The sequence below is a fragment of the Pteronotus mesoamericanus genome, unplaced genomic scaffold, assembly GCF_021234165.1.
Source record: "Pteronotus mesoamericanus isolate MK-2021 breed Mesoamerican mustached bat unplaced genomic scaffold, CSHL_Meso_final scaffold_705, whole genome shotgun sequence".
NCBI lineage: Eukaryota > Metazoa > Chordata > Mammalia > Chiroptera > Mormoopidae > Pteronotus > Pteronotus mesoamericanus.
In genome coordinates this window covers 8,789,077-8,816,565 of record NW_026555326.1, presented here as the reverse complement: position 1 = coordinate 8,816,565, position 27,489 = coordinate 8,789,077, and the positions used below count along the sequence as shown (strand labels likewise).

The 27,489-nt window shown below is 37.6% G+C and overlaps 1 protein-coding gene across 1 annotated transcript; it reads left to right on the top strand.

Moving 5' to 3' along the window:
• Nucleotides 1-2,157: 2,157 nt before the first annotated feature.
• APCS (amyloid P component, serum) lies at nt 2,158-5,265 on the top strand. The gene is made up of 2 exons (XM_054563087.1): nt 2,158-2,319; nt 2,433-5,265. The coding sequence occupies exons 1-2, from the start codon at nt 2,256-2,258 to the stop codon at nt 3,074-3,076; spliced, it is 708 nt and encodes a 235-aa protein (XP_054419062.1). The 5' UTR covers nt 2,158-2,255; the 3' UTR covers nt 3,077-5,265.
• Nucleotides 5,266-27,489: the final 22,224 nt, after the last annotated feature.

Sequence of the window (27,489 nt, the reverse complement as noted above, 5' to 3'; positions counted from 1 at the left end):
CCATGTTCTTCTTCAGTATCTTCCTAACCAATGGTTATTGTGACTTTATGTCTTCCATAAACATCTACAAGGCCTTAAAAAGTATGTCTTAAGTATTATTTAAATTGCTTGGGTAATTTTCAGTTAGATCTCACACCTCTGTCTTTTTCCAGTTATACCTTTATGCCATGCCTTCTCTATGGCACTAAATGCCCTTTCTCCTATGCTCTCTGAAGGCAAACTTTATTGCATGCCAACTGATGTAATGAGGATGGTTCTACTTGAAGCACAGTAGTCCTCCTTCTGTCCAACACACTGTTGTCTTTCCTCTTCTACCCCCAGCTGTTTCATGGCCATCCAAACAGAAATCACCTCTCACCTGAACTTTCACTGGCAGGAAGACACCCAGAACCCTCTCAGCAACCATGAGATTGGTTCAGCTTGTGAACCCCACCCAGTTCTAAAGACCCAGCATTCATTTTGCTATATTCTGATGTCAGAGCTTTCCTTTCTGCAACAGAAAGAATCCTATGTTTTCACTTTGAAGACTCCTGAAACTCAGGCTCTTCTCTTTCAAGGCTGAAGAAACATTCCACAGAAGGAAACTAAAGAACAAAATTAATTCCTACTTCACCTGTCTTTTTCCCATTCTGCTAAGAAACCTATTTTCCAGCAGGGCTTGCCCCTTGACAGTATCTGTTCATGCCATTTTTAAGTCCAGTTATAAACCCTGGTACTCTGCTCATTTCCCAAGCTGGTCCACAGCCTCATCTCCAATTTGAGAATATTCTTTTCCACATTAATCTCAAAACCATTTTTGATTGATAGAATGGTAATTTATTAATTGGAGATGAGAACTAGAAGTTGGTGAAACATCTTTGCTCCAGATTATATAGCATTCATTAATTAATACCTGGGAAAGGAAATTACAAAGCTCCTTGGTTCCAAGTAAAGTTTACTTTCCAGCTCTTACTTCTAGCATGACTTGCTCCTATTACTCAACTGGAATCTATTTTTTTTTATTGCTACTAAACTGTTTTCCATTAAAAATCCTCATCCTACTTGAATCCTTTGATCCCATTAACATATACTGGGCTCTTTTCATGGGCAAGAATAATTGTTAAGTAAAATAGGTGATCTAAAAATAAGAAATACCTAATGCCCCACTTCAATCAAGAGAGGATAAGAAATATATACACTAGCATCTATAACATAAGACAGATAATGGTAATGTCCACAAAAGGCCTTAAAATGATAACAATAACAATAACTATCTAAACACTTTTCCATACACTTTATGCATATTGTGGTATCTCATTTATCCTCAAAACAACAGTATGAGGTGGGTAGTTTTATCCTTTTATTTTACAGAAAAGGAAACCAGGGTTCAGAGAGGTTTAGTAACTTTCACAATAGTCAATCACTCTAAATGCTCCTCCAAAGTTTTTTAACTTAACTTATGGAAAATTAAAAAGAGATGGAAATAATGTCTAATTGAGACATCATGAAACAAAATCTTCATGAAACAAATTACTTTCAAGATTGATTTTGAAGAATGTTTAGAATTTTACAAAACAAAGATGGATAAGAAATTCAAGAGAGAAAGTGCATACTGTGCCCTAATTCTTTTTTTCCCCTTAGCAATAGTATGGACTTATTTCTCAACATTGAAGTAATCAAAGGTGAAGGGACTTTTCAGGACCTTCAGCAAAAAGCAGAATCCCAGAATGCCCTACAAACAAAAGACTACTTCACAAAACTGTAAAAGGAAGAAAGAGCCTTTTTCCCACAGCCCACAAGAGACCTGAGCCCAGAGAGACTCTCCACATAACTTAGAAGCTAACAGCCCAGCATCAAACAGAGAGATCCCTGGAATATGGCCTGAGGCCCTCATGACCTGGCCAACTTGGCCTCTCATCTCATACAAAATACTGCAAGTCCACAACCACTCTCTTCTCAGCACCAGAATCTGAGTCATAGGGGATTAGAGCCCTGGCAGTCCCTTGTATTTAATAAATAACTCAAATTGATTCCCTAGCCCAGGGCCCACCCCTCCTTCTCCATCAATAGTTATTGTTTGCACCAGGGGACAGGCCTGAAAAATCAATCACATATTATTGGTGCTCTCCATCCCCCATCCTGACCCATGGGTGCATATAAAACTTGAATAGCCTGTGGTCTAAAGTCTAAATCTCAAAAGCTGAGTGGACAACCACTCTGCCATCTGCCCCTCAACCTGGTAACTGCTGCTGCTATAACAATCCCAAGTAAAGAACATGAAGGAACTGCTGCTATGGGTCTCTGCCCTTGCCATTCTTTCAGAAGCCTTTGCTCAGACAGGTAGGGTGGTCAAGGAATGGTAAAGGAGTATGATATGAGAAAATAGGTTGAATATGATATTTTTCTCCTGCATTTATGGTAAAGGTCATTTTACTTCTTTCTCTATTTCACAGACCTCAGTGGGAAGGTGTTTGTGTTCCCTAGAGAATCTTCTAGTGATCATGTGAAGTTGATCCCAAAGCTTAAGAAACCTCTACAGAACTTCACGTTGTGTTTTCGAGCCTATAGTGACCTCTACCGTGCCTATAGCCTCTTCTCCTACAGCATCCAGGACAATGATAATGAGCTACTAATTTTAAAAGAAGAAGTTGGAAAGTATATTCTGCACATTGGAAGAACAAAAGTTACCTTCAAAGTTATGGATAATTTCCTCTCTCCAGTACACATATGTACCAGCTGGGAGTCCTCCACAGGCATTGCAGAATTTTGGTTCAATGGGAAGCCAATGGTGAGAAAGGGCCTGGGGCAGGGTTATTCTGTGGGAGTTCAACCCAAGATTGTCCTGGGACAGGAACAGGATTCCTATGGAGGAGAGTTTGATAAGAGGCAGTCCTTTGTGGGAGAGATTTGGGATTTGTATATGTGGGACTCTGTGCTATCTGCAAAAAATATGATGCTTGTATATCAGGGTTATGATCTCAATCCCAATATCCTGGACTGGCGGGATCTGAACTATGAGGTACAGGGATATGTAGCCATCAAGCCACTAGTGTGGGGCCTAAGTCTTGAGTCAGCAGAGCACTTGGAAATCAAATGACCAACAGCTAAGAGATCTGCTAAAGGCAACTACAACTAGGTTGTCCTGTAGCTCTTTCGTCTTTGAATTTCCTTTTGACATGTGCACCTAATTAAAAAAAAATCTGTTATATCATGCCTCCTGCATTTCTTTAGAAGCCAATGCCATTCACAGTACTTGTCATCGTCCCAAACATTTTTTATTATATCTACTTATGTAGAAATTGGTACTTCATTTTCCAGAAAAATCAGGTTGCAAAACATGGGAAGGGAAATATTTTAGTAACTAAAAATATATATTACAGAGCCAGAGCACTCAGTGAGTAGAACAGAGGTGATACTTACAAACTACTAATAATCATTTTATGAACAATTTAAAATATGTTTAGAATTGCAGCATACACACTGCTTTTTGATTTTCCAGCTACAAATCAATGAAAAGAGGTCTGAAGTTATGCCAGGGAGACAATTAAAATGGGATATGTGAGCAACAGTTGAGAACCTGATAGGAAGTAATGAGATAAGAAATAAAACTAGAAAAAATAGTATGAACACTAAAAAGATATAAGCATTTGGAATCATTTTGTATAAAGGAAAACATGATTTTTTTCCTCAAAAATCCCTGTAATACCATACAATGCTTGATTTCCATATTGTTCTAAAGCAATGAAGAATACTGCTTACATGAATTCTCAGTTTAAAATCCTTCTATGGATCCCCACCTCACATAGGATATAATTTAAAATCTTTAATGGCATTACCTTCCATAAACTGGTCCCTGATTACTTTTCACATACAACTATTAGCAGAGCAACTGGCATCCTAATTAGGATATTAAATATAAATCTCATATGTTATTCTTAGCCACTTTCATTATTATAAAATCCATGGAATGGGGCATAGTTTCTGGCATGTCCTCAACAGATATAAAGTGCCTTCTCAGAGAAGCAAAGACTCAAATGGAATTTGACTGTGTATGAGAAATAAGGCAGGCTCTGTTAACAAATAATGGGACAGGAGGTCAAGGGAAATCAGGAAGAGAACATCCAAAAGAGTTTCAGAATGATAACCAAGTGATCACTACCAGTTCACCCAGGAAGAATAAAAAGGCAAACAGTGTGGTGGACCCTGTCCTGTGGAGTCCTCTGATTCTCTGTGGATTAAATAATGAGTCATTACAGACACCAAGTGCTGTCAGGAAAAGGGGAAGGTGATTCCCTCTAGTGGAGAATGCCCAAGCCCCTGTACTCAATGGCTTTTATTGAGAGGGTTACAGGTTGCGGGGTAGGCAGCAGGAATGTATAGGTAATCTATCTACAGCAGCAGCTTAAATTTACAGAGAATAGATACTGTTTAAAGATGACAATGGCAGGAACACACCAAACTGCTTCGGGACAGAGTGAAGCAGACATTTTGTGCCAGGTGGGTTCTGAGTCAGGGTCTAGGGGTTTTGTAAATTTCTTTCCCAGTTTTGAGCTGGTTATTTGGTATAAGATTAACAGAGCTTGAGGGAGAAACAAAGCTTGCTTCAAGGAATGTAATTTACTTCTAAGTCTGATTTTCCCCAGGGGGCCTTTGGAGTCACTATCAGGTCTTGCCTGCCCCCAGCATTACCAGCATTCCCTCCAAGGCTTATGGGTCCTTTCCCAGGCCCCAGCTTGTATGAGGCTACAGTTCCTGATGCCACTCAAGGTGGCCCCCTCCAGGACAACAGATACAAGAATCTAAATAATAGAATCTGGAAACTTTCTAATGGAGCAGTGTGGTCAGGGCAGAGAAAAGCAGATAAAACCTGGAAGATCTGCTGAGGTATTTAAATGGAGTTACAGAGGCTTTATAAGAATGTTTCAATATGTCCCTGGTGGGTAGAAACCACTCAGAACATCAAGGTAGTTAGATAGGGACTTTAGCAACATAGGAAATTAGTTTCCAATCACCATGACTTAAGGCTTGTTTAGGGTTCCCTAATGTTAACCTTCTTTCTATATATTTGTTCTGTGACAACTAGAAAGACCAGTCTCTACTTACATAGCACATTATTTCCACAAAGAACATATTGACACATTGTTTGTACTAACACTGTTAATGCTCAGCAGTAGACTATCTTAGCTTAAGAGCCTCCTCTTCCAAGGGACTTAAAACAAGTTTTAAGAATTAAACCAAGTCTACTCTCAAGTGGCATCACCCACTCATTCAATTATTTATGGAGTAACAATTCTGTGCCAGAGTTAATGGACAGATGAAAATAAAATATTGAATGAAACCATGCTGGTGCTTGTTTATTTTGTTTTGTTTTGTTTTTGTTTTTTTTTTTTTGGAGTTTACATTCTAAGTCTGTGTCATATTTTTCAATTACATTTGAAATTCAATATTATTAGGCTCAAGTGTACAGCATAGTGGTTATGCATTTAATTAATTTATTAGGCTAAAAGATCCTCTCAGGAAGACTATTACCTACCTGACACTATACATAGTTATTACAATGTTATTGACTATGTTCCCTATTGTGTACTTTACAGCCCCATGACTGCTTTGTAACTACCAATTTGTATGTCTTAATACCTTCACCTTTTTATCCAGGCCACCAAATCCCCTCCTATTTGGCAACCATCAGTTTGTTCTCTGTATCTATGGGTCTGTATCTGTTTTATTTGTTTGTTTTGTTCTTTAGATTCCACATATAAGTGAAGTCATATGATATTTGCCTTTCTCTGTCAGCATTATTTCACTGAGCATAATACCCTCTACATCCATCCATGTTGTCATAAATGGTAAAATTTCATTTTTATAACTAATATTTCATCGTCAATATGTTCCAATTCTTTATCCAATTGTCTGTTGATGGGCACTAAGGTTACTACCATATCTTGGCTATTATAAAAAATTATGCAATGAACATAGCTATGCATATAAAATTTTGAACTAATGTTTTGGATTTCTTTCGATAAATACCAAGAAATGGAATTGCTGAGTGATAAAGTTCTTGTATTTTTTTAATTTTTAAGGAAACTCCACACTGTGTATATGTGGCTGAACAAATTTGCAATACCGTCAACAATGTACGAGAGTCCCCTTTTCTCTGCATCCTCACCAACACTTGTTTATTTATTAACGGTAGCCATTCTGACCGGTGAAAAGTGATATTTCATTGTGGTTTTACTTGACATTTCTCTGATGATGAGTGATGTTGAGCATCTTTTCATATGTCTATTAGCCATCTATATGACCTCTTTAGAAAAATGTCTCTTCAGATCCTCTGCCCATTTTTTAAAATAGGATTGGTTTTCTTGGGTTTTTTATTTTAGGGGGGAGGGAGTGTTAAGTTGTATGAATTCTTTATATATTTTGAGTATTAATCCTTTATGACAATAATTTTCAAACTTTTTCATGTCATGGCACACATAAACTAATTGCTAGCATTCTGAAACACATCAAATATATATATATTTTGATTTGACAAAAATAGGTATAATTATGATTCATTCTCACCAGAAGGCTATTGTTGCATTGGTTGTTATAATTTTTTATTTGACATTCTAAAGGAGAAGAGGTCAGTCATCCTAACTAGTCAGGTATTACATGTTTTAAAAATTCTTTTGGCACACAAATTAAAAATTCCTGCTTTATTAGATGTATCTTTGGTGAATATCTTTACCCAATCAGTAGGATGACTCTAAATTTTATTAATAGTTTCTCTTGCAGTCCTAATGTATTTTATTTATTTATTTATTTTTCATTTTTTCAAATACATTTGTCTCTGCCTTCCCTCAACCACTTTCCTTTGCCCCCTGCCTCCCTGAACTCTTTCCCTTTGGTTTTGTCCATGAGTCCTTGCTATATGTTCCTTAAATCTCCCCTTCCCTTCCTTTTCTCTTGTCCCCACACCCTCCTTCCCTCTTGTCTCTGTTGGTTTCTTTTCCTTTCAGTGTTGCTGGTCTTATTTTCCTTGCATCTTTGTATAGTTGGTTAGGTTCCGCTTATAGGTGAGATCATATGGTATTTGTCTTTCACCCCCTGGCTTATTAAACTTAGCATAATACTCTCCAATTCCATCCATGCCGTAGCGAAGTTTAGTAGTTCTTTTTTTCTTTCTGCTGTGTAGTATTCCATTGTGCAAATGTACAATAATTTTTTGATCCAATCATTTACTGATGGGCATTTAGGTTGCTTCCAACACTTGGCTATCGTAAATTGTGCTGCTATAAATATTGAGGAGCATAGGTTCTTTTGAATTGGCATTTTGGGATTCTTCGGGTAGAGTCCCAGCAGGGGAATCACTGGATCAAAAGACAGTTCCATTTTCAGCTTTCTGAGGAAATTCCACACTGCTTTCCACAATGGCTGCACCAGTCTGCATTCCCACCAACAGTGAACTAGTGTTCCCTTTTCTCCACAGCCTTGCCAGCACCTGTTGTTTGTTGACTGGTTTATGATGGCCATTCTGACAGGTGTGAGGTGGTACCTCATGGGGGTTTTGATCTGCATTTCTCTGATGGCTAGTGATTCGGAACATCCTTTCAAATGTCTCTCAGCCCTCTGTATCTGCTCCTTGGAAAAGCATCTGCCCAGGTCCTTTGCCCATTTTTGGATTGGATCATTTGTTATCTTGGACTGGAGTCAAGGGAGTTCTTTATATATTTTGGAGATCAAACCTCTATCTGATGTATTATTAGCAAATATATTTTCCCATACGGTTGGCTCCCTTTTCATTTTGCTGATGTTTTCTTTAGCTGTGCAGAAGCTTCTTATTTTGATGAGGTTCGACTTGTTTATTCTTTCCTTTATGTCCCTTGCTTTAGGAGACATATCAGTGAAAAAATTGCTGCTCGGATATCTGAGAGTTTCCTGCCAATGTTCTCCTTTAGGATTTTTATGGTATTGCAACTTATATTTAAGTCTTTTAACCTTTATACATCTTGAGTTTATTTTTGTGTATGGTGTCAGCTGATGATACAATTTCAATTTTATGGATGTACCATCCAGCGCTCCCAAAGCCATTTGTTGAAGAGGCTATTATTACTCCACTTTATGCTTCTGCCCCCTTTTTCAAATATTAGATGCCCATTTAGACTGGGATTATTTCTGGGTTTTTTATTCTGTTCCACTGGTCTATGGGTCTGCTCTTGTGCCAGTACCAGATTCTTTTGAGTATGGTGGCTTTGTAGTAGAGTTTGATGTCCGGTATTGTGATCCCTCCTACTTTGTGTTTCTTTCTCAAAATGTCTGCGGCTATTCGGGGTCATTTATGGTTCCATATAAATTTTTGAAATGTCTGTTCTAGTACTGTGAAATTTGTCATTGGTATCTTGTAAGGATTGCATTGAATCTACAAATTGCTTTGGGTAGTATGGACATTTATAGGATATTAATTCTTCCAATCCATGAGCACGGTATATGCTTCCATTTATTTGTGTCTTTCTTAATTTCTTTCTTCAATGTTGTATAGTTTCCACGTACAGATCTTTTACCTCTCTGGTTATTTATTCCTAGATACTTTATTTTTCTTGTTGCTATATAGAATGGTATTTTTTTTCTGATTTCTTCTTCTTCTATTTCATTGCTGGTGTATAAAAATGCCTTTGATTTCTGAATATTGACTTTGTATCCTGCTGTTTTACCAAATTCACTTATTAGGTTGAGGAGTTTATTGGTAGACTCTACAGGGTTTTCTATGTACACTATCATGTCATCTGCAAACAGTGATAGTTTTACTTCCTCCATTACTGTTTGGATGCCTTTTATTTCTTTTTCTTCTTTGACCGCTGTGGCTAGAACTTCCGATACGATGTTGAAAAGAAGTGGTGAAAGCGTTTTGATCCAGTGATTCCCCTGCTGGGACTATACCCTAAGAACACCAAAACGCCAGTACAAAAGAACCTATGCACCCCAATGTTCATAGCAGCACAATTTACAATAGCCAAGTGTTGGAAGCAACCTAAATGCCCATCACTAGATGATGGCTCAAAAAAATATGGTACATATACACAATGGAATACTACACAGCAGAAAGAAGAGAAGAACTACTAAACTTCGTGACAGCATGGATGGAAATGGAGAGCATTATGCTAAGCGAAATAAGCCAGGGAGCAAAAGACAAATACCATATGATCTCACCTATAAGCGGAACCTAACCAACAATACAAAGATGCAAGGAAAATAAGACCAGCAACACTGAAAGGAAAAGAAATCAACAGAGACAAGAGGGAAGGAGGGAGGTGGGGTGGGGAAAGGGAAGGGAAGGGGAAAGGGAAGGGAAGGGGAAAGTCAAGGAACATATAGCAAGGACTCATGGACAAAACCAAAGGGGAAGAGCTGCGGGAGGGAACGAGGGAGAGGGCAAGGGAAAATGGGGGGTGGGGGAGGCAGAGACAAACGTATTAGAAAACATAAATTAAAATAAAATGGAGCAATAACAGCCTCTTCAACAAATGGTGATGGGAGAGCTGGACGGCTACATGCAAAAAATTGAAATTGGATCATCAGCTGACACCATATACAAAAATAAACTCAAGATGGATAAAAGACTTAAATATAAGTCGCAACACCATCAAAGTCCTACAGGAGAACATTGGCAGGAAACTCTCAGATATCCCATGCAGCAATTTTTCACCGATATGTCTCCTAAAGCAAGGGACATAAAGGAAAGAATAAACAAGTGGGACCTCATCAAAATAAGAAGCTTCTGCACAGCTAAAGAAAACATCAGCAAAATGAAAAGGGAACCAACCGTATGGGAAAATATATTTGCTAATGATACATCAGATAGAGGTTTGACCTCCAAGATATATAAAGAACTCACTCGACTCTACTCCAAGAAGACAAATGATCCAATCAAAAATTGGGTAAAGGACCTGGGCAGATGCTTTTCTAAGAAGATACTTAGGGCCCAGAGGCATTTGAAAGGATGCTCAGCATCACTAGCCATCTGAGAAATGCAGATCAAAACCACCATGAGGTAGCACCTCACACCAGTCAGAATGGCCATCAGAAACAGATTAACAAAGAACAGGTGCTGGCGAGGCTGTGGAAAAAAGGGAACCCTAGTCCACTCTTGGTGGGAATGCAGACTGGTGCAGCCACAATGGAAAGCAGTGTGGAATTTCCTCAGAAACCTGAAAATGGAACTGCCTTTTGACCAGGGATTCCCCTGCTGGGACTATACCCTAAGAACACCAAAACACCATACAAAAGAACCTATGCACCCCAATGTTCATAGCAGCACAATTTACAATAGCCATGTGTTGGAAGCAACCCAAATACCCATCACTAGATGATTGGATCAAAAAATAATGGTACATATACAGAATGGAATCCTACACAGCAGGAAGAAAAATAGAACTACTAAACTTCGTGACAGCATCGATGGAACTGGAGAGCATCATGCTAAGTGAAATAAGCCAGGGGGCGAAAGACAAATACCCTATGATCTCACCTATAAGCGGAACCTAACCAACAATGCAAAGATGCAAGAAAAATATGACCAGCAACCTTGAAATGAAAAGAAATCAACAGAGACAAGAGAAAAGTGGGGGGCAGGGAAAGGGAAGGGAAGGGGAAAGTCAAGGAACATATAGCAAAGACTCATGGACAAAACCAAAGGGGAAGAGTGAGGGAGGGAAAGAGGGAGGGGGCAAGGGAAAGTGGTGGGGGCGGAGGCAGAGACAAATGTATTTAAAAAGTAAATAAATTAAAAGAAAAAAAGAAAAATGAGGTTGAAATAAAGGTATTTTCAATGAAAAAATACATATATATAAAAGTAAAATGAAATTAAAAAAAAGACTTGTCAATTGTATTTATCTTTTCAGAGAACCAGCTTCTGGATTGGTTGATCCTCTGAATTGTTCTTTTCATCTCTATGTCATTCAGTTCTGCTCTAATCTTGATTATTTCTTTCCTACTACCTGCTCTGGGATTTATTTGTTGTTGTTTCTCTAGTTCTTGAAGTTGTAGTGTTAGGTCTTTTATTTGAAATGTTTCTATATTTTTTTTAGGTAAGCCTGTATTGCTATGAACTTCCCTCTCAGAACCGCCTTTGCTCTGTCCCATAGGTTTTGGACAGTTGTCTGTTTATTTTCATTTGTTTCCATAAAATTTTTGATTTCTTCTCTTATCTCATTATTGACCCATCATTGTTTAATAGTGTACTGTTCAGTCTCCATGAGTTTGCAAGTTTTTGAAGTTTCTCTTTGAGGTTGATTTCCAGTTTCAAGCCCTTGTTGTCCAAGAAAAGTTTGGTATTTTTTCTATTTTCCTTAACTTGCTGAGGCTTGCTTTGTGTCCTATCATGTGGTCTATCTTTGAAAAACTGCCATAAGCATTTGAAAAGAATGTATATTTTGCTTCTTTGAGATGTAAGATTCTATATATGTCAGTTAAGTCTATTTGCTTCAGTGTGTCATTTAGCGCCACGATATCCTTATTGATGTTGTTTGGAAGATCTGTCCATTTTTGATAGTTGGGTGTTGAAATCCCCTACTATCAGTGTGTTGTTGTCTATATCTTATTTGAAGTTGTCCAACAATTTCCTTATGTACTTGGGAACTCCTATATTTAGAGCATATAGGTTTACAACATTTATGTCTTCTTGATAGATTCTTCCTTTAAGTATTAAAAAGTGTCCCTCTGGGTCTCTTTTTATGACCTTTGTTTTGAAATCTATTTTGTCTGATATAAGTATAGCAACCCTTGCTTTTTTCTCTTGCCCATTTGCTTGGCATATTTTTTCCATCCCTTTACTTTCAATCTGTGTAGGTCTTTTGCTCTGAGGTGGGTCTCTTGTTGGCACCATATGTGTGGGTCATGTTTTCTTATCCATTCAGCTACCCTGTGTCTTTTGATTGGGGCGTTTAGTCCAGTTACATTGAGAGTTATTACTCATAGAAACCTACTCATTTTCTCTCTTTGTACCTGTGTTTTTCTTTCTCATTCTTTTTCTTCATCTTCTTAAACCAGTCTCTTTAGCATATCTTGGAGTGCTGGTTTGGTAGAGATGTATTCTTTTAGCCTTCTTTTCTCTGGGAAACTCCGTATTTCCCCTTCTATTTTAATTGAGAGCTTTGCTGGATAGAGCAGCCTTGGTTGTAGGCCCTTGCTTTTCATGGCTTGGAATATTTGTTGCCATTCCCTTCTGGCTTGTAGTGTTTCTGTTGATAAATCAGCTCCTAGCCATTTTGCAGCCCCCTTGTATGTTACTTTCTCCTTCTCCCTTGCTGCCTTGAGAATTCTCTCTTTGTCTTTGACATTTGCCATTTTAATGATGATGTGTCTTGGAGTGGACCTCCTTGAGTCCTTCTTAAGTGGGGTCCTCTGTGCCTCCTGGATCCATGAGACCTTTTCTCTCCTCAAATTAGGGAAATTTTCCTTCATTACCTTTTCAACCCTCTGCCTGCCTGCGCTCACTGGTGCTTGCCCCACCCAGCCCAGGGGGCTTATTCGTGACCTTGATTACTTGTCTGGCCCCCAGGCCAGCGGGTACCCCGGCAGTGGTCAGTTTAGGGTCTTCTATTATGTGCTTTCCCCACTTTTGACTCTTTGGGTGCATTGTCTGGCCTGGCCAGATGGAGACTACAAAAATGGGAGGAAGTCAGCTCCAGGACTCTCCAGTTAATCCTGTCTCCGGTCTCTCCTCCAGGGACTCTGGGCAGCTTTTTGACCCCTTCCACTCAGGATCCACTATTTCTGTGGACTGCTCTACACTCGCGGGCCCATGCTGGTCGGTTTTCTCCTGCCCTTGCCTATCTGTGCACTCCCTCGCAGGCCCTGTGGACACCAACCTGCGCTAGCCCGTGCCAGCCCATGCTGGTTCACACAGAAGCTTTCCAACCCTCACCGGCCACTCAGCACGAGTGTGCATGTCTGCACTGGGTGGTTTGGGGCTGTCTATTGTGTGCTTTTCAGCTTTTGGCTCTTTGGGAGTGTGGCCTGTTCCTGCACAATGGAGACTACGGAAAGGAGAAAGAGTTGGGACTCCCCAGTTCCTCCTCCCATTCTTTCCCCAACATCTCTTTCTCCAGTCTCTCCTCAGGGGTCTCTAGGCAGTTCTGTGATCCCTTTAGCCAGGTATCCTCTATTTCTTACAGCTTGTCGGCACTCATTCACCCAGCTCACACGTGCACAAGCTGTGTGCAAAGCACACAAAAGGCAGGTTAATTGATTCCCTTATGCCTGAGCAAGACCATAGCTGCAGAGTGGGAGGTGAGTTATCACCGGGGCTTCGCTGGCCACCATCTCAGTTCTCTTCACAAAATTTTCCTCAACAATCTGTTTGGAGCCACCAGCCCACTCTGCTGCCTCCTCTACCCAGAGATCAAGGAGGGCAGCTGCCACTGAGAATTTTTGCATTGGCCCTTTAAATGTCTCTTTGCATCCCCAGCTGCCTGTCTCTGGCAGAGACCACCCCTAAGCTTTTCGGGGTTGCATTTTGTCTGTGCGTTTTCCTGGTTTCAGCTGCTGTAATCTAGGGGTCCCTGTTTATGGTTCAGACTTTGTTCTTCTCAGGGGGATCCAAATGGCCATTTCAATATCCCTCTGGTTCTGGTGCCCATGGGCGCCCAGCCCACCCTGTCGAGCCTCCACCGCACTTCTCACCCATTGGAATGTGTGAGTTGAATCCACTGTCCATCCGTGGCTCCAAGGCTCCTCTCCCTCTATCATTCCATTGTTTTCCAGGCGATTTCTCCACTATTTAGTCACTATTCCAGTTTGGTCTTGGTAGTAGGTCAGCATGACTCCCATTCACTCCTCTGCCATCTTAGCTCCTCCCCTGTCCTAATGCTTTTTAGTTTGATGCAGTCCCATCTGTTTATTTTTTTCTTTAGTTTCAAATGTCCAAAAAGATATATCAGAAAAAAAAATATTAAGAACATGACAGAAAGTTTACTGCCTATGTTTTCTTCTAGGAGTTTTAAATTTTTGGGTGTTACATTTAAGTATTTAATCCACTTGAATTTATTCTGGTATATAATATAAGAAGTTGGCATAGTTCCGTTCTTTGCACGTGTCTCTCCAGTTTCCCCAACACCATTTGTTGAATAGGCAGTCTTTACCTCATTGCATATTCTTGCCATTTTTGTCATAGATTAATTAACCTTTATGTGTGGTTTTATTTCTGTGCTGTCAATTCTGTTTTATTATTCTATATGTCTGTTTTTATGCCACTACCCTGCCATTTTGATTACTAGAGGCTTGCTATGTAGTTTTATATCTGGTAGCATGATACCAACGTTCTTCTTCTTTCTCAATATTGCTTTGGATATTCAGTGTCTTCTGTGCTTACAGATAAAATTAATCTCTAGAAAAATACCATTTGTATTTTGATATGTATGACACTGAATCCATAGATTGCTTTGGGTAGTACAGTTTTTTTTAAATTATTATTCAAATACATTTGTCTCCATTTTCCCACCACCACTTTCACCCTCCTCACCTTCAATCTTTCCCCACTTTAGCTTTGTCCATGGGTCCTTTATACATGTTCCTTGACTTGACCCTTCCCCTTCCTTTCTCCCATTAATCCTCTTCCTCCTCCCCTCTGGTTACTCTCAGTTTGGTTTTTCTTTCAATGTTGCTGGTTATATTTTTCTTGCATGTTTGTTTTGTTGATTAGGTTCCACTTATAGGTGAGATTGTATGGTATTTGTCTTTCACCCCCTGGCTTATTTCACTTAGCATAATGCTCTCCAGTTCCATCCATGTTGTCGCAAGGAGGAGGAGTTCCTTCTTTCTTTCTGCTACATAGTAATCCATTGTGTAAATGTACCATAGACTTTTGATCCACTCATTTATCGATGCGCACTTAGGTTGCCTCCAACACTTAGCTATTGTAAATTATGCTGCTATGAACATTGGAATGCATAGCTTCTTTTGCATTGTTGATTCAAGATTCTTAGGGTATAATCCCAGCAGTGGAATTTCTGGGTCAAAAGACAGTTCCATTTTTAGCTTTTTGAGGAAACTCCAAATTGTTTTCCATAGTGACTGCACCAGTCTACATTCCCACCAAGAGCATACTAGGGTTCCTTTTTCCTTCTATTTGAAACTTAAACATCTAGTTTATATGAACAGAGCTATACAAAGCAAAGCAGGCTTCAAAGTGTACAATACATTCTTTAGACCTGATTTCCTGCAGGAACCCTCAGTACTAGCATGGGATCATGCCTTCCACCAGCATTCCCAGAGTTCTCGTCAGGACTTACAGGCCTCTTTCAAGGCCTTGCTTGCACTGGGTTACAGTTTCCAATACTGCACAAAGTGGTTGCCAACATTTTCATGATGGCTAATGATGTTGCTTATCCTTTCATATGTCTCTGGGACCTCTGTGTGTCCTCCCTTGCAAAGTGTCTGTTCACGTCCTTTGTCCATTTCTTAACTGGATTGTTTGTCTTCCTGAAGTGAAGTCATGTGAGTTCTTTATGTATTTTGGAGATCAAACCTTTGTCCGAGGTATCATTGGCAAATATATTTTCCTATACGGTTAGTTCCCTTTTCAATTTGCTTTTTTTTTAGCCATGCAGAAGCTTCTTATTTTGATGAAGTTCCATTTGTTTATTCTTTCCTTTATGTCCCTAGCTCTAGGGGACATATTGTGAAAAGATTGCTGTGTGAAATATCTGAGATTCCTGCCTGTGTTCTCCTCTAGGAATTTTATGGTGTCACAATACATATTTTAGTCATTTATCCATCTCGAGTTTATTTTTCAGTATGGTGTAAGTAGGTGGCCACATTTCTTTTTTTTTTTTTTTTTTTTTTTTTTTTGCATGGAACTGTATATATCTCCCAACACCATTTGTTGAAAAGGCCTTTTTTTGCTCCATTTTATGCTTCTGAACCCTTTGTCAAGTATTAATTGACCATAGAGAAATGGGTTTATTTGTGGGCTCCATTTTGTTCCATTGATCTATGTGTCTGTTCTTATGCTAGTACCAGACTGTTTGAATTACAATGGCCTAGTAATATAGTTTGATGCAAGATATTGTGGTCTCTCTAATTTGTTCTTCTTTCTTAAAATTGCTGCAGCTATTCAGTGTGACTTATGGCCCCATATAAATTTTTTAAATGTTTGTTCCATATCTGTGAAATACATCATTGATATTTTAATAGGGATCCATTGAATCTATAAATTATTTATAGTAATATGGACATTTTGATGATATTAATTATTCCAGTCCATGAACATGGTATATGCTTCCATTTATTTATGACTTCCTTAATGTATTTCTTCAGTGTGTAGTTTTCTGAGTACAGGTCTTTTACCTCCTTGGTTAAGTTTACTCCTAGGTACTTTAATTTTCTCATTGCTTTAGCAAATGGAAATTTTTCCTGATTTCTGTTTCTGATATTTCATTATTGGTATACAAAAATACTTTTGATTTCTGAATATTGACATTGTATTTCACTGTTTTTCCAAGTATGCTTATTAGATCAAGTAGTTTTTGGTGGAATCTATAGGGTTTTCTATGTACACTATCATGTCATCTGCAAACAGTGATAGTTTTGCTTCCTCCTTTCCAATTTGTATTCCTTTTATTTCTTTTTCTTGTGCAACTGCTGTGACTAGACTTCCAATGCTATGTTAAATAGAAGTGGTGAAAGTGGACAAACTTGTCTTGTTCCTGATCTTAGTGAGAAAGCTTTTAGATTTTGCTTGTTGAGTATAAAGTTGGCTGTAGGTTTTTCATATACAGCCTTTATTATATTAAGGAATGGTCCCTCTACTCCCACTTTTCTGAGTGTTTTTATCATGAGTGCTGTAACTTATCAAATGTTTTTTCCACATCTGTTGCTATGATCATGTGATTTTTGTGTTTCCTTTGTTTATGTGAGGTATTATGTTTATTGATTTTCAAATATTGAACCATCCTTGTATCCCTAGGATGAATCCCACTTGATCATGATGGATACTCTTTTTAATGCTTTTTAATGTATTGTTTGATGCAGTTTGTCAATATTTTGTTGAGGATTTTAGTGTCTAAGTTCATCACCAATATTGGCCTGTAGTTTTCTTTCTTTTCTGTGTCCTTATCTGGTTTGGGGATGAGGATGATGCTCATATTATAAAAAGAGTTTAGAATCTTCCTTCTTCCTGGATTCTTTAGAATAGTCTGAGAAGGACAGGGGTTAGCTCTTCCTTAAATGTTTCATAAAATTGTCCTCTGAAACCATCCAGTCCAGGGTTTTTGTGTGCCAGGAGTTTTTTATTACTGCTTCTATTTCCCCAGTTCTTATCAGTCTGTTCAGACTTTCTGCTTCTTCTTCATTCAGTCTTGAAAGATTATATTTTTGTAGAAATTTGTCCATTTCACCCAAGTTTTCACATTTCTTGGCATATAATTGTTCATAGTAATTTTTTACAATCCTTAGTGTTTCTCTGAGATCAGTTGTAATTTCTCTATTTTATTTCTGATGTTATTTATTTAAAAGGAACTGGATATTCATAGATTCTTTTCTTCATCTTCTTAAAGCAGTCTCTTTAGCATATTTGGCAATGCTGGTTTGGTGGATATGTATTCTTTTAACCTTCTTTTGACAGGGAAAACCCTTATTTCACCTTCTAGTTTAATTGAGAGTCTTGTTGGATAGAGTAGTCTTGGTTTCAGGCCTTTGCTTTTCATGACTGGGAATATCTCTTGACATTACCTTCTGGCTTCTAGTGTTTCTGTTGAGAAGTCAGCTGCTAGCCGTATCAGGGCTCTTATATCTTACTACCGCCTTCCCCCTTGCTTCCTTTGGAATTCTCTGTTTGTCTTTGATATTTGGCATTTTAATGATGATATGTCTTGGAGTGGGCCTCATTGGGTTTCTCTTAAATAGGACTTTCTGTGCTTCCTGGACTTGTGTAACTTTCTCTCTCCTCAAGTGAGGGAAGTTTTTGATCATTACTTTTTCAAATAAGTTCTCTATCCATTGCTCCTCTTCTTCTCCTTCTGGTATCCCTATTATATGGATATTATTATGTTTCAGGGTATCCTGTGCTTCCCTCATTGCCTTGTCATTCTTTTTAAGTCTTTTTTCCATTTCTTGTTCTTTCTGGGAGCTTTATTCTACCTTGTCCTCCAGCTCACTGATTTGATACTCTGCTTCATCTAGCCTGCTTTTGATTCTTTCTACTGTGTTCTCCAATTCAGAAATTGTATTCTTTATTTCCTCTCATCTCTTATTGATAGTTTCTATGTTCTTTTTCATGCTGATATAGTTTGCAGTAAGATCCTTCTAGTTTCCCTGTAGTTTTTTATAGTTCCCTCTGGGCTCACTGAACTCATTGATCTTCCTTTGAACTGTTTTTTGGAAGTCAATATATGATCAATTACTTGCCTCTATTTCATTTAGTTCTCTTTCTTCAGATTCCTTCTTTCCCTTTGACAGGGGGATGTTTCTTTGTCTTCCCATAATTTGTGAGACTCTTCTTTTTATTTATGCTTCTTAAATTGATCAGTCTTGATTTCCTGACTTTGTGATGTCATTGTCTGTGGTAGGAGGCCACTGTTTTTCTCTTTCTGGATCCCCTCTGATGATGTCAGATGTTGACCTTGTCTGACCTTAGGGAGTTTGAGATTATCAGGAATCTACTGTCTGTGGCTGTCTCCTTAAGCTGTTAATCTAGTCGCTCTGCACTCAGCAGGCCATCTTAGATACACCACAGGGCTTGGCAGAGTACCCCCTGGGGATGGGGTTATTGGGTCCTCTCATGTTACTGTCACTCAGTAGAGTGTTCTGGCCAAGCCAGATGGCTGCTGCTGTCTGGGGGATTACTCAGCACTGGAATCCTGCCATCTACTCTGTCAGTTCTCTCCCCAAAGCCACCTTCTCCAGTCTCTCACGTGTCTCTAGCCCACTGTTCCCCAACCTTTGCCAAAGCCCAGGGCAAGTAGCAGTTAGGTTGTGCTAAAGCTGATTCTTCTATCTGTCCAAGGTTATAAGGCTCCTCTCTCACTATTGTTCAGGTGTTTGCTCCAGGTGATTTCTCCACAATTTAGTTGTAATTCCAGGTTGGTCCTGGGAGGAGGTCAATGTGACTTCCACTCACTCCCCCTCTGTGTTGATTCTCCTATTTGTCTTCCCATTATTTATGAGACTCTTCTTTTTTACTTTTGCTTCTTTAATTGGTCTGTCTTGACTTCCTGACTTTTTGGTGTGAACTTCTATGGTAGGACACCTGTGAGATTCTGTCGTGCAGCCTCTCAAACTCTTGAACTTGATGTTCCTTGGATGCCTTTCATGGCATTTATGTTGGCTCTCTCTAATAATTGGGTTTTGATTGTTATTTGGTCATTCTTTGGTGGGTCCTACCCTCCAGCTCCTTGGTTGAGAGTCACCCTGCTCACCACATCTTATGTGTTTTTGTGCAGATGCTTTTAGAACAAAACCACAAAGCCCAGGAAACAAACTTACTTCCACAAAAATAACCCCCCTACAATCCCACTATCAGCAGCAAATGAACCAGCATTAATAAGGCTGTAAAGAGATTAAGACTATTATAAGAAAGGATAGAAGTAATCTATTAGTATAAAATCTAATGACTTAATATTCACAAACTTGTTGGACCCGAAATGATCATTAAAAAGCTATATAGTAAAGAAAACATTACAAATCATGCAGACCACAGTGGACTTCATCTTGGTTCCTCTAGTATTTACTGTTGATTTTCTTTCTAGATCTGCCTCTTATGATGTCAGATGTTGACTGTCTGACCTTAGGCAGTCTGTTTGAGATTTCCCAGAAACTATTGTCTGTTGTTATCTCCTTCGGTTGTTAATCTAGTTGATTAACACTCTGCACTCAGCAATCAGGCTTAGGCACCACAGGGCTGGGCAGAGTCCCTCTTGGGGGTGGGGCTATTGTTTCCTCTCATGATCCTGCTGCTCAGGGAAGTGGTCTGCCTGAGCAAAATAGTTGCTGCCATATGGGGGATGTCTCAGCACCAGGATCCCTCAATACCAGGATCCTTCAGTTCTCTCCTCAAAGCCTCCTTCCCAGTCTCTCTTCACAGATCTGCAACCCACTCTGCCCTCACCTTTGTTGGAGCCATGGGTAAGTGGCTACAAATAAAAATGTATATGTTGCCCCTTTATACATACTTTGCATCTCGTACCACCCATCTCTGGCAGAAAGCAACCCTGACACTTTTTGTATCTGGTTGTTATCTGCGTACTCTTTGGACTCTGGTGCTGTAGACTGGGGATCCTTGCTTATGGTTTAGACCTCACTCTTCTCAGGGGGAAACAACTGGCTGTTTATATACTCCTCTGGTGCTGGTGCCTGTGGGTACCCAGCTAGCCTTTTCACATATCCGCCACAGTCCTTACCAGTCAGGGTGTGCCAAAGCTGATTCTTCTGTCTATCCAAGGTTATAAGTCTTCCCTCTATTTTTCTTTTTTCTTTTTTTTTTTTTTCTGAATGATTTCTCCACAATTTAGTTGTAGTTCCAGATTGGTCCTGGGAGGAGGTCAGTGTGACTTCCATTTACTCTTCCATCATTTTCCCCTCCTATATGGTCAATTCAACAATGTTATTTCTTCTTATTCATGAACATGTGTATGTTTAAATTTATTTGTATCTCCTTCAGTTTCTTTCTTCAACATCTTATAACTTTTTTAGTACAATCTTTCTACCTCCTTGGTTGAATTTATTCATAGGTATGTTATTTTACATTAGATAAAATTGGAAACAGAATTGTTTTCTTAATTTTTCTTTCTGATAATTCATTAATGGTATATAAAATGAAACATTTCTGAATATTAATTTTGTGTCCTGCTCCTTTACTGAGCTTATTTATCAGTTCTAAAAGTTTTGGGGGGTGAAATTTTTAATGTTCTTTACATATAGTATTATGTGATCTGCAAATCATGATAGTTTTATTTCTTCCTTTCATATTTTCTAGTCTTTTAGTTCTTTTTCTTCTCTCATTGCTGTGGCTATGATTTCCAGTACTATACTGAATAAAAATGATGGAAATGGACATCCTTGTTTCTAATCTTAAAAAACACTTTTAGCTTTTCCCTATTAAGTATGATGGTGGCTGTGTGTTTGTCATATATGGTTTTTATTATGTTGAAGTATGTTTCCTATATTCCCACTTTGCTGAGACTTATTGTCATCAATGGATCTGAAGTTTGTTAAATGTTTTTTCTGCATCTATTGATAAAATCATAATATTTTATCCCTTATTTTGTTTACATAGTGTATCACATTAATTGATTTATAGATATTATATCATACTTGCATCCCAGGAATAAGTCATGCTTGATCATGGTATATAACCTTTTTAATGTATTACTGGATTCAGTTTGTTAATTTTTTTTGAGAAATTTTACATCTATGTTCATCTGGGATATTTGCTGATAATTTTCTTTCTTTTTTACTGTGGTGTCTTTGTCTGGTTTTGAAATCAATATAATGATCTTGTAAAATGAGCTTTGGAGACTTCCCTCCTCTTAAATTTTTTTAATTAGTTTGAAAAGGATAGGTGATTCTTTTTGAATGTTTGGTAAAATCAACTCTGAAACCATCTGGTCCAGGACTTTAGTTTGTTGGAAGTGTTTTAATTTACTGATTTGATTCAACTTCATTGGTAGTTACTGTTCTGTCCAGATTTTCTGTTTCTTCATGAGTCAGTCTTGGAAGCTTGTTTTTTCCAGGAATTTACCTTTTTCTTCCAGATTGTACAACTTATTGGCATATATTTTTGTTGGAATTTTCTTATAATCCTTTGCATTTCTGTGGTGTCCATCGCCATGCCTCCTCATTCATTTCTAATTTTACCATATATTCAAAGAAGAACTAACACCTATCATTCTAAAACAATCCCAAAAATTCAAGGTGAGCTCATTTCACAAAGCTCACAAGCTAATTTTACAAAGCCAGAATTATTTTAAGTCCAAAAACCAGATATAGATACTACAAAAAAAGAAAATTATAGTCCAATATCCCTCATGAGCATAGATGCTAAAATCCTCAACAAAATACCAGCAAACTGGAGCCAGGAGTACATTAAAAAGATCACACAACATGATCAAATGGGAGTAATTTGGCGATGCAAGGTTGTTACAATATCCCCAAGTCAATAAACATGATACACCACATAACAAATGAAGGATAAAAACACTTGATCATAGCAATAAGTGCATGATCACTTACCAATTTATAAATTCCGGTACCAATTTCTAATAAATTCCATAACCAATTTATAATAAAAACTCTCAGCAAAGTAGAAAGAGAGAAAACATTCCAGTACCAACTTATAATAAAAACTCTCAGCAAAGTAGAAATAGAGAAAGCATACCTGACTGTAATAAAGGCCATATACAACAAACTCACAGCCAACATTATACTCAATGGAATAAAGCTGCAAGAATTTCCCATAAGATCAGAAAAAAGACAGGGATATCCCCTTTCACTATTCTTACTCAACACAGTACTGGAAGCCCTAACCATGTTAAGAGGACAAGAAAAAGAATAAAAAGACATCCAAGTTTGAAAAAAATGTAAAACTGTCACTATTTGCAATTGGCATGATACTATATATGAAATGATAAATGAATTCAGTAAAGTAACATGCTAAAAATAAATATTAAAATCAATTGCATTTTTATACATCAATAATGAACTATCAGAAAGGAAAACTAAGAAAACAATCTCATTCACAATTGTGTCAAAAAAAAGAAACCCACAGTGATAAATTTAACCAAGGATGTAAAATACTTATACTATGAAAATTTTATAACAATGAAGAAAAAAATGGAAGATACAAATAAGTGGATGCATATACTATGTTCATGGATAGGAAGAATTAACATCTATCAAATATCATACTACTCAAAACAATCTATACATTCAATGCAATTTCTATCAACATACCAATGCCATATTTCACAGAACTAGAAAATATATTCTAAAAATATATGTGAAATCACAGAAAACCCTGAATAGCCACAGTAATTTTGAGGAAAAAAAGGACAAAGTTGGAAAATCATGCTACCTGATATCAAACTATACAACAAGGCCATCATAATCAAAAACTGTGTGGTACTTACCTAAAAACAGACATAGGTGTAGATCAGTGGAACAGAATAGAGAGCCCAGAAATAAACCCACATCTCTATAGTTAATTAATATTTAACAAAGAGGGAAAAAATATACAATGTGGTAAAATATAGTTTATTCAATAAATCGTGTTGGTAAAATTAGACAGATGCATGAAAAAAATTAAACTAGATTACCTTCTTAAACCATAGAGAAGAATAAACTCAAAATGAATTAAAGACTTATAAGACTCAAAACCATAAAAACCCTAGAAAAACCAATAAGCAATAAAATGTCATACATTGCTCATAGCATTATTTTTTTTCTGATACATCTCTTTATACCAGGGAAATAAAATAAAAAATAAACAAATAGGACTATATCAAACTAAAATGTTTTTGTACAGCAAGGAAAACCATCAACAAAATGAAAAGACATCCTCCTCACCTAACAACCCACTAAATGGAAGAATATATTTTTGTCAATATATCTGATAAGAGGTTAAAAATCCAAAATTTACAAAAAAAAACTTCTTTATAAATATTTGATTGTTGTCCTATCACAGTTGTCCCAATTTTTCTACCTTTGTTCTCTTCCACCCATCCACCCCCCACCCATGGAAAAGTCCATGCCCATGGGTCATTAATACATATACAATTAAACACCAAAAAACAAACAATCCAATTAAAATATGGGCAAAGGACTTGAAGAGACACTTCTCCAAAGAAGATGTACAGGTGGCCAATAAATATATGAAAGGATGATCAATGTCACTAATCATCAGAGAAGTACAAATTAAACCACAATAAGATATCATGTCACACCTGTCAGAATGTCTATCATCAATAAATCAAAAAACAAGTATTGGCTAAGCTGTGGAAAAAAAAGAACCCTTGTGCACCATTGGTGGGAATGTAGATTGATTCATCCCCAGTGGGAAGCAGTATGGAGTTACCTCAAATATTGAAAACAGAACTCCTTTATGACTAAGCAATTCCAATTCTTGGAATTTACACAAAGAAACCAAAATACTAATTTGAAAGAATATATGCAACTCTACATATATTGCAGAATCATTTATAATAGCCAAGATTTGGAAGGAGCCCAAATATTCATCAGAAAACCTGTGATATATTTACACAATGGAATGCTACTCAGCCATAAAAAAGAAGGAAATATTATCACTTGTGATAGCATCATGTTCCTGGGGAGCATTATGCTAAGTGAAATACGCCAGTCAGAGAAAGACAAGTATACGATTTTACTCATTTGTGAAATCTAATAAACACAGTGAACTAACAAGCAAAATGGAGACCAATTCATAGAGAACAGGCTGACAGCAGGTGTTGAGGGGGGTGGTAGATTTAGGGACTGGGTTTGGAGATGGAGGGGATTAACAAAAAAGAAAAACAGAGAAAACTCACAGGCACAACAATATGGTGATTGCTGCAGGGGAGGTAGGGAAGCAAGTGGTAGAGAAGGGAATGAGGGGATAAATTGTAATGGATGGAGACTTTAGGTGGTGAACACACAATACAGAGTTTGGATAATGTGTTGTAGAATTGGACACCTGAATCTTGTATAATTTTGTTAATATGTGACACTCCAATAAATTCAATAAAAAGAAAAAAGGGCCAGGGTCTTATAGATATATTTTGAGAGGTCAAAAGCTTATTCTGAGAGTCCTGAACATTCTAAAAGGTCTTCTATGACCACCCATCACAGATCCATACTCCTCACCTAACAACAGCATCCATTGAGGAATGATCATGCCTTTCTCCAGAATAACAGTGTCTCTCCTGACAGTAGGAAAGGACTGCCTTCCACTACCACCAAGCCTGCTTATAGTGCTGACTCTTAGTTTTTTATCCTCCTTCTTTAATTCCTTCTGGATGAGCAATTACTCTTATGTCTCCAGGGCTGCTGTTTTGTGCAGAAGGGAAGCAATGATATAGGGAGTGTTCTTCTGAGCAGGAAAGCAGGGTGATGGTGGAAAGGTGGATGGTGATCAAACCTATTCTAATCATCTCCACTTTCAGTGGCTGCCTCTCCCTGCCCATCACTCTCTTTTATCCTTTTCCACACAGCCACTATGTCCAGGGAACAGAGACAAAAATTTCTTTTCCAGTATTCTTTCTCAATCAAAATATGCACAAAAATGCATATACCACAGGCCACTTGTACAATCAAAAGTTAAATGTCAGAGCTGGGTTCAAGAAAACTGCCAAAAAAGATGAGTCACAAACCTTGAAGGAGAAACATTTCCTTCACCAGATCTGAGGCCTACAATGGTTCAACTATATATCCAATTTTTAAAAATAAACATATGTACCTCTAACTTTGTAAATTATAAGTTGTCACATTATATGGTGGAAAGGGGAGAGAGGACATGAAATCAGAAGTCTTGGGTTCAAGTATTCACTCTGTACCCATCAGCATTTTTTTCTGAATATGTTTTTAATTCTGCCACAGTGGCCATCAAAAGAATATTTTAATACTCTTACTCATGTATTCTTTACAGACTGTTATCTAGCTATGTCACCTTACGCTGTCTTTAGCAACATCATTTACTTCACTCACACCAAGTAAAGTAGTTGCTCTTTCTTATGTGCCCCTGAAGTTTTTTGGATGTAATTATATTAGTATCACATATTGCATTTTTTTTCATTGTGCTTTCATTATGAGTCGGCTACTTCCCCTGGGTCACAAGCATATTGGTATCAGAAACTGTTTTCTTATTATATCTTATCCTGGAATGATGCTAATAGGATGGATGCTCCATTAAATCTCATGCAATTGTTGTATACCTACTATGCATATAACATTATGCTTGGACTTCCTAGCATGTTTTGATCAGCTAGACATATCATCTCTGCTTTCCTTTGTCTTGCAGTTTCCCCTCACCTAAAAACAAAACATAAAGAATACAGATGATAGTTAGCATTTTTTAGCAATAAAGTATTTTTAAAGTATGTATGTTGTTTTTTTAGACATAATGCTATTGCACATACAATAGACTATAGTATAGGTGTGAATATAAATTTTATAGGCACCAGAAAATGAAACATTTGTGTGACTGATTTCGTTGTGATACCTACCTGACTGCAGTAGCCTGGAACGGAGCCCATGGTGTCTCCGATGTGCACCTGCACATCCTTCAGAGTTGTATGATTTTGTTATAATATGACTTCGGTCTTACTGTGTATGGTACATTTGGAAGGTTTTTAACCTAAAATTTTTGTTTGAATTTTTGGTTTATATGAGAGTTTTATATTGCTTATTTTCATTTGGTTTGCCCCTAAGTACTATATAGTTTATTTTTATTTTATCTCTTTGTAAAAATAAATCAATATTGACCTATATTTTGCTGACTAATGTAACAGATTTATTTATGTTTAATTCATTAAAATCTCTTACAAGTTAAAAAAAAAGAATAATAAGCAAGTTTATAGGTGCAGGGTCACTCGAGCCTGCACTTCTTCCTTCCCTGGATTTTCTGAAAGCCATCTCATTTGCTTCAAGACCACTTCACTCTCAGTGTTAATTTAGTCATTGTACTAATTAATCACTTAGCAGCCAGAAGCAGAAGCAGTTGAATTTTTCATTAAAGGAAATGGAGTTACAATTAAAAAAATTATTCCTATATACTTAGGATATAATCTTCAAAATTCATTTAAATTAAAATATGTTTTTAAAAAGTGTGACATGCATATAAAATTAAGAATCAGAACACTAAATTCTCAAAGTAAAAAAAAATTCACACAGAGAAAGATACTGTATGATCTCATTGACATGCAAAATCTGAAGAAAAAAAAACCCTCAGAGAAACAGAATGCAAATCTATGATTGCCAGAGAGAGGTGAGGGTGGAAGTTGGGAGAATTGGTTGAAGGTAGTCAAGGGGTGCAAACTTCCATTTATAAGATAAATAAGTCCTGGGATGTAATGTATAGCACAATGACTACACATAAAAATAAAGGGTTTTTTTGTTTAATAAGTTTACTTATTTTTTTATATTTTTATTTTCTTAAGTTTATATATCATGTTTATTCTACTACAGTTGTCTCAATTTTTACCCCTTTACCCCCCTCCACCCATCCCACCCCCACGCCCTAATCCCACATTCAATTCCCACTCTGTTGTCTATGTCCATGGGTCATTCATACATGTTCTTTGTCTAGTCCCTTCCCCTTCTTCACACCATTGTCCCCTTTCCCCATCCCCTCTGGTCACTTTCAGTCTGCTCCATCTTTCCATGCCTGTGGTTCATTTTGTTCACTAGTTTATTTTGTTGAATAGAGTCCACTTATAGGGGAGATCATATGGTATTTGTCTTTCATCAACTGGCTTATTTCACTTAGTTTAATATTCTCCAGTTCAATCTATGTTGTCGCAAAAGGTAGAAGTTCGATCTCTTTCT

Coding starts and splice junctions, on each gene's coding strand:
- APCS (XM_054563087.1), top strand. CDS start 2,256: ATGAAGGAACTGCTGCTATGGGTCTCTGCCCTTGCCATTCTTTCAGAA. Junction 2,320..2,432: donor AGAAGCCTTTGCTCAGACAG/GTAGGGTGGTCA, acceptor TCTATTTCACAG/ACCTCAGTGGGAAGGTGTTT.